Below are 20045 nucleotides of genomic sequence, written 5' to 3'. Positions count from 1 at the left end.
CTGTAGGGAAAAAGTGATTGCATAGCCCTGATTATTACTGTTATTGCTATTTTGTTATTAACTAAATCCAACTTCCCAGACTTCCCAGGTGACGCAGTGGTAAAGAATCCACCTGTCAATGCAGGGGATGCAAGAGACATGGTTTCAAGGAGTAGGAAATGGCAACCTGCTCTAGTATGCTTATCTGGAAAATTCCATGGACAGAGGAGCCTGGTGGGTTGCAACCCATGGGGTCACAAGAGTTGGCCATGACTGAGTAACTGAGCAGCCATACTACTCAGTTTTTTTGAGCTCTACTTGCTTATTATAATTTTCTTTTCTACCTCAGGTCTATTTACTATTCAGTTCCTTTTTTCCAACCTTTAGAACTGCATTTAGACTAATTATATTTATTTTCATAATTAGTAAGACTTCCAGTTAGTGTCTGTCAAGCTTTCTTCAGTTTTAAGACCCATGAGAGAGAAATCACATTCCAGTTATTTACCCTGCCTCACTGCCGAAGGATTCTCAATGTCTTGACTTTGAGGTCACAGAGAACCTTATGGCGAGAATGTAAGAAAAGACTTTGGAAAACAAAGGATTCCACTTGATTCTTATACGATCCCTAGGAGAGCTGTACACACACTGGTGAAACATTATAACAAAATAGCTTTTTCTACTTTTATAATTTTTGAATCTAATAATTTAATTAACATATAATATATCCCATGGCACACAACACCACAATTCCCATGATAGCTGATTCTTACAACATCCAGCAATTACAAGCTCTCTGGATTGCCTTCTCTCTCAGACCATAATGTCTTCTAACAAAGCAGAAGTAGGCACTTAGATATTGCTATTTTACAATGAAATTCATACAAAACTCCATATTTTGTATCATTAATTTTGGCTAGAAGTAATATTTGGCTTTTTCCCCTCTTTTTGTTACTTGTGCTGCCTGGATTTTACTGTTGTTACTGCTACAAACACACATTTTTCATGGATAGTTTGAGAAAAGCAGCAGTTATTACTTTCTACATACAGCTTTGTGTTATTTAAACTACTCTGTTTTGATATTTCCCTGACTTCCTAGTTTAAAATTTGTACATCTTGTTCATCTTCTTTGGTGTCTAAAATGTTTGTATCAGAAGGATATATAAAGCTCCATTTCCCGCCATCTTATAAAATTGTGTTTATTCTTTTAAAAAATCTCATTCTCTTCTATCGAACTGAGAGTCTAAAATCTTATTTAATTATGTATATCCTGGGCCACTAAAGTTCTGTAAAACAAACCTGTGGATTCCCCCAGTTCAGTAAAGTAGACTTCTGATTCATAATTTGATTAATAATTTCAAGATTATTCTGCCTGTGGGATCCCAGTAATTCAAATAAACATGGTGTTTGTAAAGAAGAAATGGATGGTTGCATGATATATATGGGCCTGGAACAGAATTTACACACAAATTACAGTATGTGAGCAGTTCTGGCAGAGGGAGAAACAAAGGACTGTGTGTGCGTGCACGTGCTCAGTTGCTCTGTCGTGTCTGACTCTTTGCAACCCCATGGACTGCAGCCCACCAGACTCCTTTGTCCATGGAAATTTCCAGACATAAATAATGGAGTGGGTTGCCATTTCCTACTCTAGGGGATCTTTCTGATCCAGGGATCGAATCTGTTTCTCTTGTGTCTCCTTGCACTGACAGGCACCATCTGGGAAGTCCTGAAATAAAGGATTATGACTTAATTTTGGCTAGATGAAATGGGAGAACTTGATCTCATCTGAGGTAGAGAAACAGATGATCAGGGTACTGGGTGGTGGTGGCGGGTTGGAGGGTGGGGAGTAGGATGGAAACAACAGCTCTTCTGGGCATGTTAGTGCCATGCAGGTGAGACATTTAAATGGAATCAGCAAATGGTCAGTTGCATAAATGAGCCTAGAGCTCAGAAAAGAGATTTGGGTAGAATTCTATATAATTTCAACAAAATGGATGCAGTGTCCTGGGAGAAAATATGGGCATTAAAAACAAGCAGGTTAAGGCTGTTCCTTAAACTTAGAACAGCTCTAAGACTGTTCCCTAAATTTAAACTACAGAAGTACTGTAGAGCTACAGTACAGAAAGAAGTACTAAAAAAGGAGATTAAGAAGGAATAAAAGGTGAGAAAATAGGAAAACCAGAAAAATGGAGTTTCCTGAAAACTAACAGAAGAAACGTGTGTTTGATGAAAGAATAAATAGGAAGTGGTACACTAAAATGATAGGAAAGGACCAGGTACAGAGATAGATAAAAAAGTTCATTAGATTTGATGACCTGAGGTAAATGTGACCACTGAGAATATTTTCACCGTGGATGAATTTTGTTGTTAGACTGGAGTTGGCTGGCTACTGGATGAAGATGAAAATGAAAAGATAGAGCGGGTCTACCTTTTTTTTTTTTCTTTTTTTTGAAACTTGAAGAATAAGACAAAAGAAATGTGGCAAAACTAAAAGAGATGACTTTTTTTTAATGATAAAAGGGAACCAGTTTGTTATGTTGATGAGAAAGTAAAACAAACAAACATGTTGACAACTTAGAATTGCATGAGGAACAAAATCCATTGACAAACTGGCTTGTAAGGTTAAAAGACGACACAAGCATGAACTTTAAAGAAGAAAGCTGATTTGCATGAGTGGAAATAATAATTTATCTAAATTTTCATAGTATTTTCCTATATGTAATCAAATCCAGCACTAAAGTCCAGTTAATATTTTTTCAATCATGTGGATCAATATTCTCTAGGTTTCATTGTCTTTTCTTTTAAACTTATAAGTTTAATTCAAAGACCTTTTTAAAAATGCCTTCTGTCTACTTAAGAGACTTACTTGATAGACTTCTCATTGCAATATTCATACTCCCAACATTATCCAGACCCATGTTTCAACAGTTTTCATGTATTCTGTCTGAACACATATCATCCCTCCATTGAAACACAGTTCTCATGGTCATTTTCTAGGTGACTCCCAAAGTCAAACTGTATCCTACTAGTGACTAAACCCCATGACTGTATATTAATTGCCTGCATCTTATCACTTGGCTTCTTTATAAAAAGCTCCAAATTTCATCCCTGTAGTGCCAGTCCTTCAGGAACAAAAGCTCTCTACGCCAGTTGTTCAATTCCTGAAGCATTCTCTTTCCCATGGCAATATGTGCAAACATTAACATATCTCTAATGCCATTAAAGTGAAACCATTCCAACATCTAATGCTGCTGCTGCTAAGTCGCCTCAGTCCGGTCCCACTCTGTGGGACCCCACAGACAGCAGCCCACCAAGCTCCTCTGTCCCTGAGATTCTCCAGGCAAGAATACTGGAGTGGGTTGCCACTTCTTTCTCCTACATCTAATGCTATTCTCAATATCAAAATTATCTCTGAGAATAGAGTTATTACCCTAGGGTCGATCATAAAGGATCTACAGTAAATAGAAATATGTATTAATCTCTGTACTTCCTAAGAATATCTTTAGATACAACTTTTTTTTAATTCTACTAAGGTCTACCAGGGTAGTTTTAGGCAGTAAATAAACTAGAACTTCATACAATCAAAAAGACAAATATCAGTAAGAACAAAAAAAAATTTCTTAGTCTCATGCTGAGTACCTGTCACTTCCAAATGCACTGATTTTTCATAAATGGAATGTAAGTAAAATGGATTTGTCAATTTAATAAGCAATCATCTATTGGCTATTATGGGCAATACATATTTTCCTTCTTAAGTAGATATACCCAGCCACACTTAATCATTAAGAAGCAATGAGAACTTCTTAAAAAGAATAAGGCTTGAAGAAGATAGTGCATCCTCTATTAAAATTACCATTTCTGAGACCTTCAAAAGGGCTAAGCATAGTCCCATAAATTATCTCATTTAATTTCAAAGAGCTTTTTGGAAATATGAATGTATTTAAAAATAGAGGACATTCAGAATGAACAAGAACTATAATAATATAGGAAGAAAGCTGAAAAATTATCAGAAATCTATTTTCATGCATTCATTTGCTGGAGGAGGACTGTTTTCTACAAAAGGAGAAAAACATGAAGAAGAGTTTACAGGGATATTTATAAGATGAGGTTAAGGTTGCTGCTGCTGCTGCTGCTAAGTCGCTTCAGTCATGTCTGACTCTGTGCAACCCCAAAGACGGCAGCCCACCAGGCTCCCCGGTCCCTGGGATTCTCCAGGCAAGAACACTAGAGTGGGTTGCCATTTCCTTCTCCAATGCATGAAAAGTGAAAAGTGAAAGTGAAGTCGCTCAGTCGTGTCCGACTCTTAGTGACCCCATGGACTGCAGCCCACCAGGCTCCTCGGTCCACGGGATTTTCCAGGCAAGAGTACTGGAGTGGGGTGCCATTGCCTTCTCCAGAGGATAAGGTTAAGTCTCCTCAAAGACTCCTAAGGAAAAGTGTGTCTGCCCTATTTGAAAGAAGAATTAAATAAACGGGCTTTCCTGGTGGCTCAGACAATAAAGAATTTGCCTGCAATGAGGGAGACCTGTGTTTGCTTCCTGAGTTGGGAAGATCCCCCGGAGAAGGGAACAGCTACTCACTTTAGAATTTTGGCCTGAAAAACTCCACGGACAGAGGCGCCTGGAAGGCTACAGTCCATGGGATTGCAAAGAGACAGACATGACTGAGTGACTTTCACTTTAAACACATGGGAATAGGAGAACTAGCTCCACAGTCTGATGACGAGAAAGGCCTCAGATTGTTATTTTTGTTAATGGGTTGTATGGGCTTCTTATATATTTTGGAGATAAGCCTCTTATCAGATATATGGTTTGCAAATGTTTTCTCCCGTTCTCAGGCTGCTGTTCACTGTGCTGATTGCTCCCTTTGCTGTGCACAAGCTCTTAGTTTTGTGCAGTCTCATGTGTCTGTTTTGGGTTTTGTTGCCTATGCTCTTGCTGTCCCTCCATAAAATCACTGCCAAGAATAATGTCATGAAACTTTTCCGCTATGTTTAAGTGTCTTACAGTTTTAGATTTTTACCATTAGGTCTTTAATGCATTAGATAACCAACAAGCATTGGTGAGGATGTAGAGAAATTGGAACCCTTGCAAACTACTGGCGAGAATCCAAAATGGTGCAATCATTACACAAAACAGTATAGTTGCTAAAAAAAAAATTAAAAACAAAAAACAGAACTATCATTTAATCCAGCAATCCCATTTGCAGCTATGTGTCCAAAAGAATTAAAATCAAGATCTAGAAGAAATAATAACACTTTCATTTTCATTGTACCCTTATTTAAAACAGCTAAGATATGGAAATTTAGAAATTTGTTTGTAGTGATGCTTCCTAAGGGCCACTTACTTGACTTTGCACTCCAGGATGTCTGGCTCTAGGTGAGTGATCACACCATCGTGGTTATCTGGTCATGAAGATCTTTTTTGTATAGTTTCTCTGTGTATTCTTGCCACCTCTTCTTAATACCTGCTTCAGTTAGGTCCATACCATGTCTGTCCTTTATTGCGCCCATGTTTGCATGAAATGTTCCTTTGGTATGTCTAATTTTCTTGAATAGATCTCCAGTCTTTCCTACTCTATAGTTTTCCTCTATTTCTTTGCATTGATCACTGAGAAAGGCTTTCTTATCTTTCCTTACTATTCTTTGGAACTCTGCATTCAAATGGGTATATCTTTCCTTTTCTCCTTTGCCTTTAGCTTCCTTTTTTTTTTTTTTCCTCAGCTATTTGTAAGGCCTCCTCAGAAAACTATTTTGCCTTTTTGCATTTCTTTTTTGGGGGGAAGGTCTTGATCACTGCCTCCTTTACAATTTCACGAACCTCCATCCATTGTTCTTCAGGCACTCTGTCTATGACTAACCTAGACAGCATACTAAAAAGCAAAGACATTACTTTGCCAACAAAGGTCTGTCTAGTCAAAGTTATAGCTTTTCCAGTAGTCATGTATGGATGTAAGAGTTGGACTGAGTGCCAAAGAAAGCTGAGCTCCAAAGAATTGATGCTTTTGAACTGTGGTGTTGGAGAAGACTCTTGAGAGTCCCTTGAACTGCAAGGAGATCAAACTAGTCAATTCTAAAGGAAATCGATCCTGAATATTCATTGGAAGGACTGATTGCTGAAGCTGAAACTCCAATACTTTGGCCACCAGATATGAAGAACTGACTCATCGGGAAAGACCCTGATCTTGGGAAAGACTGAAGGCAGGAAGAGAAGGGATGGCAGAGGATGAGACAGTTGGATGGTATCACCGACTTGATGGACATGAGTTTCAGTAAGCTCCAGGAGTTGGTGATGGACAGGGAAGCCTGGAGTGCTGCAGTCCATGGGGTCACAAAGAGTCAGACACGACTGAGTGACTGAGCTGAACTGAAGATGTGGAAACTACCAAAACATCCATTGACAGAGGAATGGATGAAAAAATTATGGTATATAAATACAATATATTATTATTCAGCCTCTCTAAAAAGTAGAGGGCTTCACCAACAGCTCAGCTGATAAAGAACCTGCCTGCCAATGCAAGAGACACAAGAGACATGAATTCGATCCCTGGGTCAGGAAGATCTCTGGAGAAGGAAATGGCAACCCTCTCCAGTATTCTTGCCTGGAGAATTCCATGGACACAGGAGCCTGGGGGACTACAGTCCATGGGGCTGCAAAGAGCTGGACATGACTAAATGCACACACACACACACACAAAGTAAAGATTCTACAATAAATACAGCAACATGGATGGATTTCGAGGACATTGCACTGAGTGAAATAAAGAAGACACAAAGACGAATAGTACGTGATTCCACTTACATGAAATAACTAAAACAGTCAAGTTAATAAAATCAAAGACTGGAATGGTGGTTACCAGGGTTTGGAGAGGAGGAAGAAATGGGAGTCAGTAATCAATGGCATAAAATCTCAACCAAGCTAGAGAAACAGCTATGGGCTTCAACCACACAACACTACCCTTAGGTAACAACGTACTGTACCTTTACTTATACTTTCTTAAGAGGATAGATCTCATGTTGTGTTCTCATGACAATCCATTTTCCATAAAGAAAAGTAAGTTTGATATTTTGTTCACAGTGGATGTTTTGTATGAACTCTGACTTTTTAAAATGGTACATTAAAATATTATTTATCTAGGTTTTAAAAACTGTCTATGGTTAGGAATAAGGTCATTTACCCTCTTTCTGCACAGAATACCCTACTACTGCAGTTCAAAGGCTTTACAGTTAGGGATGCACCAGTTGATAGCAGCTTGAGCAGAATGGTATTTCTTTCATCAGAGCAATGAAAAGAGATTGAGTACCAGAGTCAAGGCAGCTGGGAGATGCTCACTGGACTAGGCAAACAGCCATCACAGGTCTTGTACCAACCTGGATGTGAGCACCTGAGATGTATCTCAAGGTTTCTAGTAAATAGCTTCTTTGTTATGGAGCTAGGGAGGGCACAGAGCATCTCACAAAAATAATTATGCCAGTGGAGACAAAAGAACCAAGATTTCTATATAAAGAAATTAATATCAAAAGATTGCTAGTTTTCTAAAATTGCATTGCAAGTTAGTAGGAAAGCCAGTACTTAAAGGAGATTTGCATACCTCCAAGCCCAGTGTTCTGTACCTATACCACAGCTGTGGGCAAACATATTCAGACATTAAAAATGTGCAGTTTCAACAAACTTTAAAAATTATTCCTCCAGAAAAATTGACAATAAATGTTTAGAATAAAATATGGATATCTCAGTACTTTAATTTAAAAATTACTTACTTATACACTACTGTCTTATTATGTACTGCTGCTGCTGCTCCTGCTGCTGCTCCTAAGTCGCTTCAGTTGTGTCCGACTCTGTGCAACCCCATAGATGGCAGCCCACCAGGCTACCCCGTCCCTGGGATTCTCCAGGCAAGAACACTGGAGTGGGTTGCCATTTCCTTCTCCAGTGCATGAAAGTGAAAAGTGAAAATGAAGTTGCTCAGTCGTGTCCGACTCCTAGCGACCCCACGGACTGCAACGCACCAGGCTCCTCTGTCCATGGGATTTTCCAGGCAAGAGTACTGGAGTGGGGTGCCATTATACTATAGTTATTTTGGTTATGCTTTAGCCAAAGTTTTTTTTATCCCCAAGAAGTTTACATTTCAGTGCTGAAAAAATATGGTAAAAGGAAAATTATATAGGGAGTATATACCTGAATATGAATACATGCTCAGCATTAGAGGACCATATAAAACAAACAATGAATCCAAGATTGGTGGATCAAAACCAAAACGAAATTGGGGAAGAGATGAAATATTCTAGGCAGAAATTTTCAAAAGGTGAGAAGAGGAAGGAAATACTGTCTAAGGAAAACATCAAGTAGTTTACTCTGCTTAGGACTCAGAATTTCAGGGAAAGGGTAATAACTACTGGGAAAATGTTGCAATGGAAAATTTACTAAAGATAAGATGGGGCAAGATCATGAAAGGCCTGGTATACCATTTACTGAAAATGGAAAGTAACTGCAGATTTTTAAGTAAGAAAATCAATCGGATAAAAGTTTATATAGCAAATCTTTGTAGACTCTACATTGATTTGTAATGCTGATACATTTTTCTTCATCTTTTCATTTCTTTTGCGGTTGAGAAATTAAGATAGTAAACCTCACCTTAATGCAAATAAGGGGTATCCAAAAACTGTAATAATACTCAGCTCAACTTATAGTGAAGTTAATGAATGAGTACATTCAAAAGCTCTCGTGACAATTACAATTTAATATCTGCCAATGATAATAACTGACTCTAACTTAAGTATCAATGAGGATGATTTTGTGTTTTCTTCATGGTTATAATTTTTAGAACATGGCAGTAATTCCAGGAATCTCCCCTTAATGTAGTAATGTAAAATCAGCTCAATCCTGGGATACACAGGCAGCAGATTAGGTTTGAAAAATATAGAAGATTCCATCCACCTCCCCATTTCCCAAATCAGACACCTGTCCCAAGTTCTCTCTACCTTCCTGAGAGGAGGGAAAAAAAAAATTTACCAAGCTCCAATTAGATCTACATTTGCATTATTCCAGCACATACTGTCATGATGCTTTACTTGCAGGAGTTCTACTGTATCATCGTATACTATCATGTGACTTTGGCTTCAAAAGAAATAATAGTGAGGACAAAATACTTACTAGAATATATTAAAAATTATTTTTTTAAAAAACAGTATTGGCTAGGTAAATAATGAGTAAATATGTTGCTTTTTTTTTCAATATAAGAAAAAAAAAGGGGTAATCAGGATAATGGATCATTTAACACCCCTGGTTATTATTTTCTACTCTGGTGTCTTATAGTCATTTTACCATGGGCTTTTATGTGCATGCACAAACAAACAAGAGTCAGATAACACATATTTGTCTGGATCTTTTCTATTAAATTGGTTTCCCACAATTTGGGGGTAAATCAGTTTTGCATTGTGGCTCCTTTTCATCTGTCTTGATGATGAGGAGAAAATTGGTAAGATTCAAAAAAGCAGTAGTAAAAAATTGATTACTTCCCTATGTAAGAAGTGTTGCAAAAATATACTGAAATATGAATGCTCTTGATTCCAAAAAAATGACTCTACCAAAGGTAGAAACTGACAAAGACTAAATCCAGTTACAGACTAAAGTATCTTGATAATCTATTAAATTCATTCATTCTTTCATTAAGACAAAATGCCACCTTGCCCACCATTTTTCATTTTTTACTCCTAGGAAGTCAGCACTTTCATATCCAGCACCTGCACAAATTTAGAACAGTGTTTCTCTTATACATTGTAACCAAAATGAATATAGTATGATTTCATAGTTCCCATATTCACAACTGTTTGTGCTGCAATCAATAAAGGTTAGGCTATTTCATGAAATGATAAGGATAGGTGAAATAATAAATATACAATGCCAGTGCCCATTAATTTAACTCATATAAACACAAAATTCTACACAGTACAACTTTTAAAGCAACATTTGAAAATATTATTAGAGTAAGGTAATTTAAAAATATATATATAATTAAAACTAAATTAGGAAAACTAAATTAGCCTGATTAACACTCAATAGCATTCAACTTCACTAGAAAAATTTCTACTGTCTAATTTAGTTTCTCTGTGAAGCTAGAGCTAAAAGGAGGCTCGTGAAATGTTTTATTTACTGGCCAATTTAGCCTGTCTGTACTCAGCCTTCACAGTAGCAAGCTGATGCTAATAAGCCATACATAAGGATCCCACTTATTAAAATACAAATTAGGTACCCCTTATGTTTATACATGTGTAAGTACAATTAATATTGCAGGCTTAGTTGGAAACAAAATTGCTTTAGTTAACCAACCATTGCAATGCAATCAAATGAGATTTCAGAAGCGAATGGAAAAGATCTGTTCAGTAGAAATAAAAGCAATTATTTAATGCAGAACAATTAATTTTCCAAGCTCCTTTTTCCTTCTCCCACCTGCCCTTAATAAAATAATTTGCCCCATCATACATGAAATAAAAAGTCCCCTTTAATGCCAGTAAGTTGTATGCAGACCTGAAAGGAAGCTGGTAGACACAGCTTATTTACAAATATTGGTTTGAACTTGTAAATGCATGACCACATAAATCTTAATCCATTTAGAGTATACGCCTTTTGTTCCTTCAATTGTACATCCAACTGGGAATTGAGTGGAGCTGAAGGACAGCGTGAATTACAGGAGCCCTTTCTTGTTGCCAGCATTTTAGTGCTTTGCCTTTTGTTCTTGTTGTTCTTGAGATTTCTCTACAGTACGGACTACAGAATGTTAATCAACATTTTGCCTAAGTAATGTTAATGAAACCACCCTACTTATACTGGAGGGAAGAACTAGCATATTATATTTCTTTTTGAAATGTTAATGTACCTTTTAGTAAATTATTTCTGCCTTCTAAATCATCCTAGTGTTAAATTATTAAAGGGTGGCATTAAAGAAGTATTGCACTGATGCAAATAGTTAAATCCTTCAAAAGATAAAAGGCTTATAAAGTTTAAAAGAAGGATCTTTTGGAGTATGGAAGAATTTAACTTAAATATTTTTAAATGTTTGGTTAAGAAATTGATAAATTTGCAGTTGTTTTGCCTGTGTTCACAAAATAAAGGGAGATTTAATAATTACCAACCACTCATGAAAGTGAACTTAATTTTTTTCACAGTCTTGAAGGATTTGTTTAACCTTACTGTATGTAAATGAATTGTAGCATCATCTAGTTTATCAGAGAAGAAAACAAACAAAAGGGAGGAAAAGGATCTCCTATTTTTGCAATATTTACTTATTTGAATCCAAAGGCAATCTTCATCCAGGTTCTATTCTTCAAATATAAGATCACTATTGTCTCAACAGTCCCTCACCTGTGTTATTTCAAAGGGAAGAGCTACTGTAAAGACTTCATGGAAAATATCAATTCTCAACATGCAAATTGTGACAGATATGTATACTGTGAACACCATTTATAGTTCATCAAGAAGGGTACTCAGGAAATGAGTTGACAGGGCTCTAAAGTGCACTAATTTGTTTTCCCTTAAATGGTCTCTTTTAATGTCAATCACTATGTTCATAGATCTTGAATAAATTGTGAAGTAATTTAGGGGGAAATTTAGAACTGAATTTGTTCAAAATTCTCCCACACAGTGATGACTATTTGCTAAGAACTCCTAAATTTGGGTAAATCATTTACTTTCTATTTAACAATAGAACATCTAGTGATGGCATCTGTCATTGTGTAACTGACTTGTTCTCTTGCATAACTTTTCCTAGCCATATTTCTGTATGGATACAGGCACTGAGAGAGTAGATTTTAAAAAGCTATATTTCAAGGTAAATTTTTACACATTTTGATATCCGAAAAGTATAAATACTGCTTAAAATTGTTGATGTATCATAATTTGACTGGTTTCCCTTTTTTTTTCCTTCTTAGCTATACATAAACGGTAAAGTGCAATACAATAGATGATGGTTTAGATTAAATAAAAGAGTAATGGCTAGCACACATTTAAGAGTTTTCATGTCATCTATTAAGAGTTTTCATGTCACCTACAATGGTCACCCATTACTTCTATAAGGAAAAATAAATCATTGCCATAATGTTAACATAGCGTTAATGAGTCAACATATCTGGGAAAGGAAATTTTATATACTACATTCCTACTTGTAAAGTTATTTTCATACAGCATTTTTCCCTAGAAAATTTGAAAAGACATACCACTAATAAATGACTGAAATATTACCAAATTCCTTTAATGCAAGAGAAGCTTTTGAGAAGACCAGTCTAATCTACATGCTGTGCAGTCTGATTTGAATGAACTTAAAATTTTTAGATTCTCAGAATTACTCATGATTAAAACTAAAAGCACCAACTTACTATATCAAGACTAGGCAGACTACAAGGTCTAACTTTACAACTATTATGCTTTTACTATGCCACTTCTAAGAGGGGAGGAAAAATAAATTGCATTAATTATCAGTTCATCAAAAGAATATTTGGCTATTTTTGGTTTATTCAAGCCACACCAAACAAATGCAAGTTTAGTTTCCTTTCATGTAACAGCAACAAACTGCATTGTAAAATCTTCACTGGATGAGTTTAAAATTTCTCCTCTATATTGAAAAAGACTGCATTTTAACTTAATCATTAATTTTTTTCTTTATATATATTTTATGGATGCCATATTGACCTGTGCATCTATAAAAAACAACTGTGGATTAAGCCAGTATCTACATGATACCAATAAATCAAGCAATATGATCAATCCAAATGAAAGAATTGAACTGACAGTAATCAGAGTCTCAACTGAGTAGACTAGGAGTTTACTTAAGAAATATAAATTGGTAGAAGAGAGTAAAAGTAAATAATATCAGAACTAATAAACACAAAAGACTATTTAACTATTACCCTATAAGTAAATGAAGTGCCATTTACTACATTTTCCTTTGATATACAATATAATCACAGAAACACAAAGTAAAACTGCTAATTTCTAAACCTTAAACCTTAATTCCTAAACACTAAACAAGTTTAGTGTTGTATTGAAGCACAACTTTATCTTGAAATTTGAGATTTTTGTTTTTCAAAGACAATTGAACAGTATATTCAAGCTGTCATTCTTACTGTAATCATATTAGAGAAAGATACTTTAAACGGGGGAGGACACAGTTAACATTCCCCAAATGAGTTGTCTGGAACTGTTCTTGCAGGAGGAGAAGGGGACGACAGAGGATGAGATGGCTGGATGGCATCACCAACTCGATGGACATGAGTTTGGGTGAACTCCAGGAGTTGGTGATGAACAGGGAGGCCTGGCATGCTGCAATTCATGGGGTCGCAAAGAGTCGGACATGACTGAGTGACTGAACTGAACTGAACTGAAAGAGATATTCACTATAAATGAAATAACTCAAATATTTGTAACAGAAGTCTTTTAACTATTTAAAGTCAGACTTCTTCAAGGACATAAGAAGATAAGACAAAGCTACAGGTGGGAGGAAGGAAGGGAAGGCAAAAGGGAGGGAAGAAAGGAGGGAGAGAAGGAAGAAAGGAAAGAGGGAAGGAGGAAGGGTGGGAGGGAGGGAGGCAAAAAAGGAAGGGAATTCATCACAAGAATTTCTGAGATTTGTATAATTCACCCCAATGACTCTTGAAGCACAAAACTAGTTTCTCAAAAAAAAACTCAGACAAAAGTTAGTATCCTCTGATATTTGTAAAAACAAACCAGAACAGACAATCAATAATGTCTAGCTACTGTGGAACAAATTAAAGAAACCTTAATACATTTATTCTAACTTCAATTGTATTGCCCACCAAAGTGATTACATTATGCATGGCATTTCTTAGAAAATGCCACTTGTTTTTCAACTACTATATTTTCATAATACATGCAAAGATTATTCATATACTACAGTTTAATGTTATTTTTGTTATTAATTTTATAAATACCTTGGAGTATGGGATATTTGAAGGTACTTTTTTAAATGAAGTATAGTGAACTGTTTTTTGTCCCAAAGTCCATCACTAAAAATATAGTTTAAATGCAACCATTAGGTTATCAAAACACAGGACATTAATGTAAATATTAATTCAAGTTGTTTAAAAGGGTGCTTACTGCGAAATCCTCTCTCCACTGGTGGGCTGCTTGAACTTTCTCTGCTTCCAAAGCTAGACGCTGCAAAGGAAACAAGATTCTTAGAATTCAAATGACCACATGATTATATAATTGTTATATAATGTTTGGGTTTTCAAATCGATTATTAAGACATAAAAGAGACGTTCCTTATTTGTGAATCATAAATTCTAAATGATTTAATAACCTAATTTACTAAAGTTGATATATATGTATTTACTCTTAAATGTAAATAGCATAGTACTCTTGAATACCAGTAAGTTTACTACCTCTGCCTCTTCAGTAGTGTGATGCCATCTATCAATGACTAACAATTATTTAAGAGAAAAGCTTTGATCACTAGAGTATGCTGCTGCTGCTGCTGCTGCTAAGTCGCTTCAGTCGTGTCCGACTCTGTGCGACCCCATAGACAGCAGCTCCACCGTCCCTGGGATTCTCCAGGCAAGAACACTGGAGTGGGCTGCCACTGCCTTCTCCATTGTGTGAAAGTGAAAGTGAAGTCGATCAGTCGTGCCCGACTCCTAGCGACCCCATGGACTGCAGCCCACCAGGCTCCTCTGTCCATGGGATTTTCCAGGCAAGAGTACTGGAGTGGGGTGCCATTGCCTTCTCCATCACTAGAGTATATTAATCGGTAAAACCTTGCTTTTAATGAATACCTTTATAACATATACTGGAAAGAAATGACATTCGGAAATCAATAAATATGGGCTAAATTTTGTACACACACATTCTTAATAGCATTTTTAGCTTATTTTTTAACCAAAAAAGACAAAATTGTAATAATTTTCTCCTTGGTAAAATACATTCCTAAGAGTTTATTCAGATACCTGTGAGGAGCAAACTATCAATCCACACACTCGAAAATGGCTTTATTTCCCCTTCTTTCTTGTACTCCAAAGTCATTAGAGAATTCTAGTCTGACTTATTTACCTTTAGCACTTCTAAAAGGTTATTTCGTTAGGTTTAGTTGGAGATGAAATACCTATTGTCAGCCTGCTAATGATTTTTTGCAGATAAATTTTTTTCCAATAGTTTTTATATTTTCTCTCTGTATTTCCCACTGATGCTATCACGTTCTCCATTGGGCTAAGTTTTCACAAAAGACAGTAACACTTAATGAATAAGAATAGATTAAAAACTAGACTACTTGGTTTTATTTATTTATTTATTTTTTTCTTTAGATTTACCTTTCTTTTTCATTTTTCTTTCTGAAAACATGTAAATCTTACTCTCTTGTTGTTGTTCTTTTTTTTTTTTTTTAGCTTCCTACTGATCACTCTGCCCTTTGGTTTTATCCTTCTTACTTGCTTACATGTTCTATTTTCTCCTGTCCCTTAAATATACCACTGGATTTTTTCTCGTTTGTATTATTAAGGGGGGGGGGGGATTGTTTGTTTTGCTTCCCTGATTTGCTTCAACAAAATAACCTTTTTTTTAGTTGATTTATAATATTGTGCTGGTTGCAGATGTGTGTGTATATATATATATATAACACACAACTGAATCACTTTGATGATTCTACTTTTTTTTTTTTTTATATCTCTGCCTTTTTATATCTGGTCTGTTTCCTTGTTTCCTTTGTTTCTAACTCGATATAGATTTTTTTTTTCGAATACATAATGGCACTACTCAGATATCTTGCCCTATCTTTCCTTATTTTCACTGTATGCATTTAATCACTGTTATTACTTAATGTTTGATTTGTTATTATGGGCATTTCAAATAGACAAGCATGAAATTGTAATGACAAGAAGCCTATTTTATATTGAGGATATATGCATTTGTATTTCACACACCAGAGATATTAAACACTGATTATTTTATGCTGCTGTTTATTAAAAATGTTTACCATAAACTATTTCCTGAATATTGCTATCATGGAGGTATTTGGGAATTTTAATATTATTTCTCCTAATGTTTGACATTTCATAGAAAGAGGAATCACATACTAACCCTGCTGCACACTAGCTGTGCAAACTTGGGAAAAGTTAAGTTTCTCTTCCTATCTTCTAATGGGAATAGTGTCAAAATCTACCTCATTGATTGCTGAAAGAATTAAATACTATACTACACTATATATAAGCTGCTTAGAACAGTGCCTGACAGACAGTAAGCAAATATATACATCAGCTATCTAACTGTGAAGGATAATTATGATTACATCTGTACTCTATGTCACTTCATCTGTATCCTGCCCCCTAGACAGCTAGGAGACAGGCAAAATAGGACAAGTTTAACAGTAAATATATGCATTAAACTAATTTATTTAGAGATAGAAACGATCAAGTTAGGCTTTAGAAAAGTGTAAATCTCATAGTGGTTTGCTGTTTCATGTTTTTGATCTTTCAGTATAAACTGTACACTTCAGTATGTGGTCTTGTTGTGGAAGTCTAGCCCAGACTAGGAAAGGAAACATTCTTTTAGATGAATTTTATATTAGTATATTGGCTTCTGTGTATGTGTGTGTGGGGGGGGGGGCTCAATCGTGTCTGACTCTTTGCCCCCATCAGGCTCCTCTGTCCATGGAATATTCCAGGCAAGAATACTGGAGAGGGTTGCCATTTTCTACTCCAGGGGATCATCCGGACCCAGGGATAAACCTGCATCTCTTGCATCTCCTGCATTGGCAGGCAGATTCTTTACCAGTGTGCCACCTGGGAAGTCTGTACTGGCTTTATTCCCTTTTATATAATACTGTGAGAGTGAAAGTGCAAGTCACTCAGAAATGTCTGACTCTTTGTGACCCCATGGACTATATCATCCATGGAATTTTCCAGGCCAGAATACTGGATGGGTAGCTATTCCCTTCTCCAGGGGATCTTCCCAATCCAGCGATCGAACTCAGATCTCCCACGTTGCAGGCTGATTCTTTACCATCTAAGCCACCAGACAAGCACAAGAATGCTGGATTGGGTAGCCTATCCATTCTCCAGCAGATCTTCCTGACCCAGGAATCAAACTGGTGTCTCCTGCATTGCAGGAGGGTTATTTACCAGCTGAGCTACCAGGGAAGCCCATTTAATACTATAACCCATTCATGTTTCTAAACTATTATGTACCTATTCGCAATGACTACAAAATATTGCCTAGTGGGAAATCTCAAGAGTCTTGAAAAGTGAAAGTGAAAGTCGCTCAGTCATGTCCGACTCTTTGCAACCCCATGAACTATACCTATAGTCCATGGAATTCTCCAGGCCAGAATACTGGAGTGGATAGCCTTTCCCTCCTCCAGGGTATCTTCCCAAACCAGGAATCGAACCCCTGTCTCCTCCATTGCAGGCAGATTCTCTACCAGCTGAGCCACAGGGAAGCCCAAGAATACTGGAGTGGCCTACTCCTTCTCCAGTGGATCTTCCCGACCCAGGAAACCAACCAGGTTCTCCTTCATTGCAGGTGGATTTTTATCAACTCAGCTATCAGGAAAGCCCACTGAATCACTTTAAAGGAAAAATTCCCCAGCGTGCTTAAATGACAATGATTCCGGTTTATCAACTACTAGGCAGTGATGTAACTTAGGAGAATCTAATAAATATTAGAAATTGTACCAGGGAGAGTAACCCAAAAAAGACAAAAAAAGACAAACTCCTAAATAGACCAAAATCATGGGAAAAGTGTATTTATTTCAGAAAGTCACACTGTATCACAATACATTAAAAACTCATACAGTATAAAAATATTGCTAAAAAAAATGAATAAAATGGTAAAAGAAATGTAATTGGAAGCAATTTCTTTATAAGAAAACTTTACTAGGAAAAATAGAAAAAAGAAAAGACAGAATGAGGGGGAAAAATGCATAGACTTCAGAAAATTCAGAATGTATGTCCTTCCCCCATTTTTAACAATGCGTATAAGAACTAAATTACTCATACAAATGGGGCCAATAATAAACTTAAGCATTTTGTGAATTTAAACAAAATACTGGATAGAATACAAATAAGTTATATAATTTTTAGGTTAAGAAATATTAGAACTCTAACATTTCTTGAAGAGGGATATTAAGATTTTTCCTTGCAAGACACACACAAGGAGGCTGCTAATCCAACAAAACACACTGGGGGACATTCACCCACAGGACCATACATGGGTTTCAGGGCACCAGGTCTCACTCAACCATGCTGGGCTGTACTCTGATCTAACTCAGAATCACATGGTTCATAATGGGAACATAATCCACATTTAACAAGCCATAGTGATAGTAATCATCAGCTAATTATTGCTAGAAAAAACTAAACAGGGATGAACAACGGTCATAAACTATAAGACGACTCTCTTAGAGGGTAGAGAGTCCAAATAATCTTTCCTATACATATATGATAATTATACATATAGATACACTAATTTTATGAAGTAAATGCCATTTATTGCAACATTCCTAAATAGCTTTAGAAGCCTAAAGACCTGTATTTCTGTAGAAGCAAAAAAGTATTTTAACACATTAATTGAGAGCTGAAAATTTGCTGAATTTTATATCCCCAGCTTGGAAATCAAGAGATACATATTATGAAAATGCACTACTACTATCTTCTTTTTTCACAAAGAAATTAATAAAATAATTTTTTTACCTAGCATTTTTCATGAGAAAGCAAAATACAGAACTTTAGCTACTTAGCCTATCTTCGGAATCGAAACAAATAGTTGCTGATAGTGCCCTTTCTTGTAGCAAAAAACCAGCTAGTCATGACTCACAGAAAACAGATGTCTTGAACCCTCTTCCCTCCTCCCTCCTCCCTCCCCATACCATCCCTCTGGGTCATCCCAATGCACCAGCCCCAAGCATCCAGTATCGTGCATCGAACCTGGACTGGCGACTCGTTTCATACATGATATAATACATGCTTCAATGCCATTCTCCCAAATCTTCCCACCCTCTCCCTCTCCCACAGAGTCCGTAAGACTGTTCTATACATCAGTGTCTCTTTTGCTGTCTCGTACACAGGGTTATTGTTACCATCTTTCTAAATTCCATATATATGCGTTAGTATACTGTATTGGTGTTTTTCTTTCTGGCTTACTTCACTCTGTATAATACGCTCCAGTTTCATCCACCTCATTAGAACTGATTCAAATGAATTCTTTTTAATGGCTGAGTAATACTCCATTGTGTATATGTACCACTGCTTTCTTATCCATTCATCTGCTGATGGGCATCTAGGTTGCTTCCATGTCCTGGCTATTATAAACAGTGCTGCGATGAACACTGGGGTACACGTGTCTCTTTCCCTTCTGGTTTCCTCAGTGTGTATGCCCAGCAGTGGGATTGCTGGATCATAACGTAGTTTTATTTCCAGTTTTTTAAGGAATCTCCACACTGTTCTCCACAGTGGCTGTACTAGTTTGCATTCCCACCAACAGTGTAAGAGGGTTCCCGTTTCTCCACACCATCTCCAGCATTTATTGCTTGTAGACTTTTGGATCGCAGCCATTCTGACTGGCATGAAATGGTACCTCATAGTGGTTTTGATTTGCATTTCTCTGATAATCAGTGATGTTGAGCATCTTTTCATGTGTTTGTTAGCCATCTGTATGTCTTCTTTGGAGAAATGTCTATTTAGTTCTTTGGCCCATTTTTTGATTGGGTCATTTATTTTTCTGGAGTTGAGCTGTAGGAGTTGCTTGTATATTTTTGAGATTAGTTGTTTGTCAGTTGCTTCATTTGCTATTATTTTCTCCCATTCTGAAGGCTGCCTTTTCACCTTGGTTATAGTTTCCTTCATTGTGCAAAGCTTTTAAGTTTAATTAGGTCCCATTTATTTATTTTTGCTTTTATTTCCATTTCTCTGGGAGGTGGGTCATGGTGGATCCTGCTGTGTTTTATGTCATAGAGTGTTTTGCCTATGTTCTCCTCTAGGAGTTTTATAGTTTCTGGTATTACGTTGAGATCTTTAATCCATTTTGAGTTTATTTTTGTGTATGGTGTTAGAAAGTGTTCTAGTTTCATTC

General features: G+C 36.4%; 1 protein-coding gene across 13 annotated transcripts in view; it reads right to left on the bottom strand.

Moving 5' to 3' along the window:
* CACNA2D1 (calcium voltage-gated channel auxiliary subunit alpha2delta 1) overlaps positions 1-20045 on the bottom strand; it is a 521990-nt gene that overhangs the window by 223573 nt on the left and 278372 nt on the right. For all 13 annotated transcript variants that reach the window (XM_061413776.1, XM_061413777.1, XM_061413781.1 and 10 more), the window contains exon 4: positions 14085-14144. In XM_061413776.1, coding sequence (XP_061269760.1) covers positions 14085-14144 — 60 coding nt within the window. The remainder of the gene's footprint in view (positions 1-14084; positions 14145-20045) is intronic.

This window comes from Bos javanicus, chromosome 4, assembly GCF_032452875.1.
Source record: "Bos javanicus breed banteng chromosome 4, ARS-OSU_banteng_1.0, whole genome shotgun sequence".
In the NCBI taxonomy this organism is placed as follows: Eukaryota; Metazoa; Chordata; class Mammalia; order Artiodactyla; family Bovidae; genus Bos; species Bos javanicus.
The sequence above is the reverse complement of the archived record's forward strand: the minus strand, read 5'-3'. Positions and strand labels throughout refer to the sequence as shown.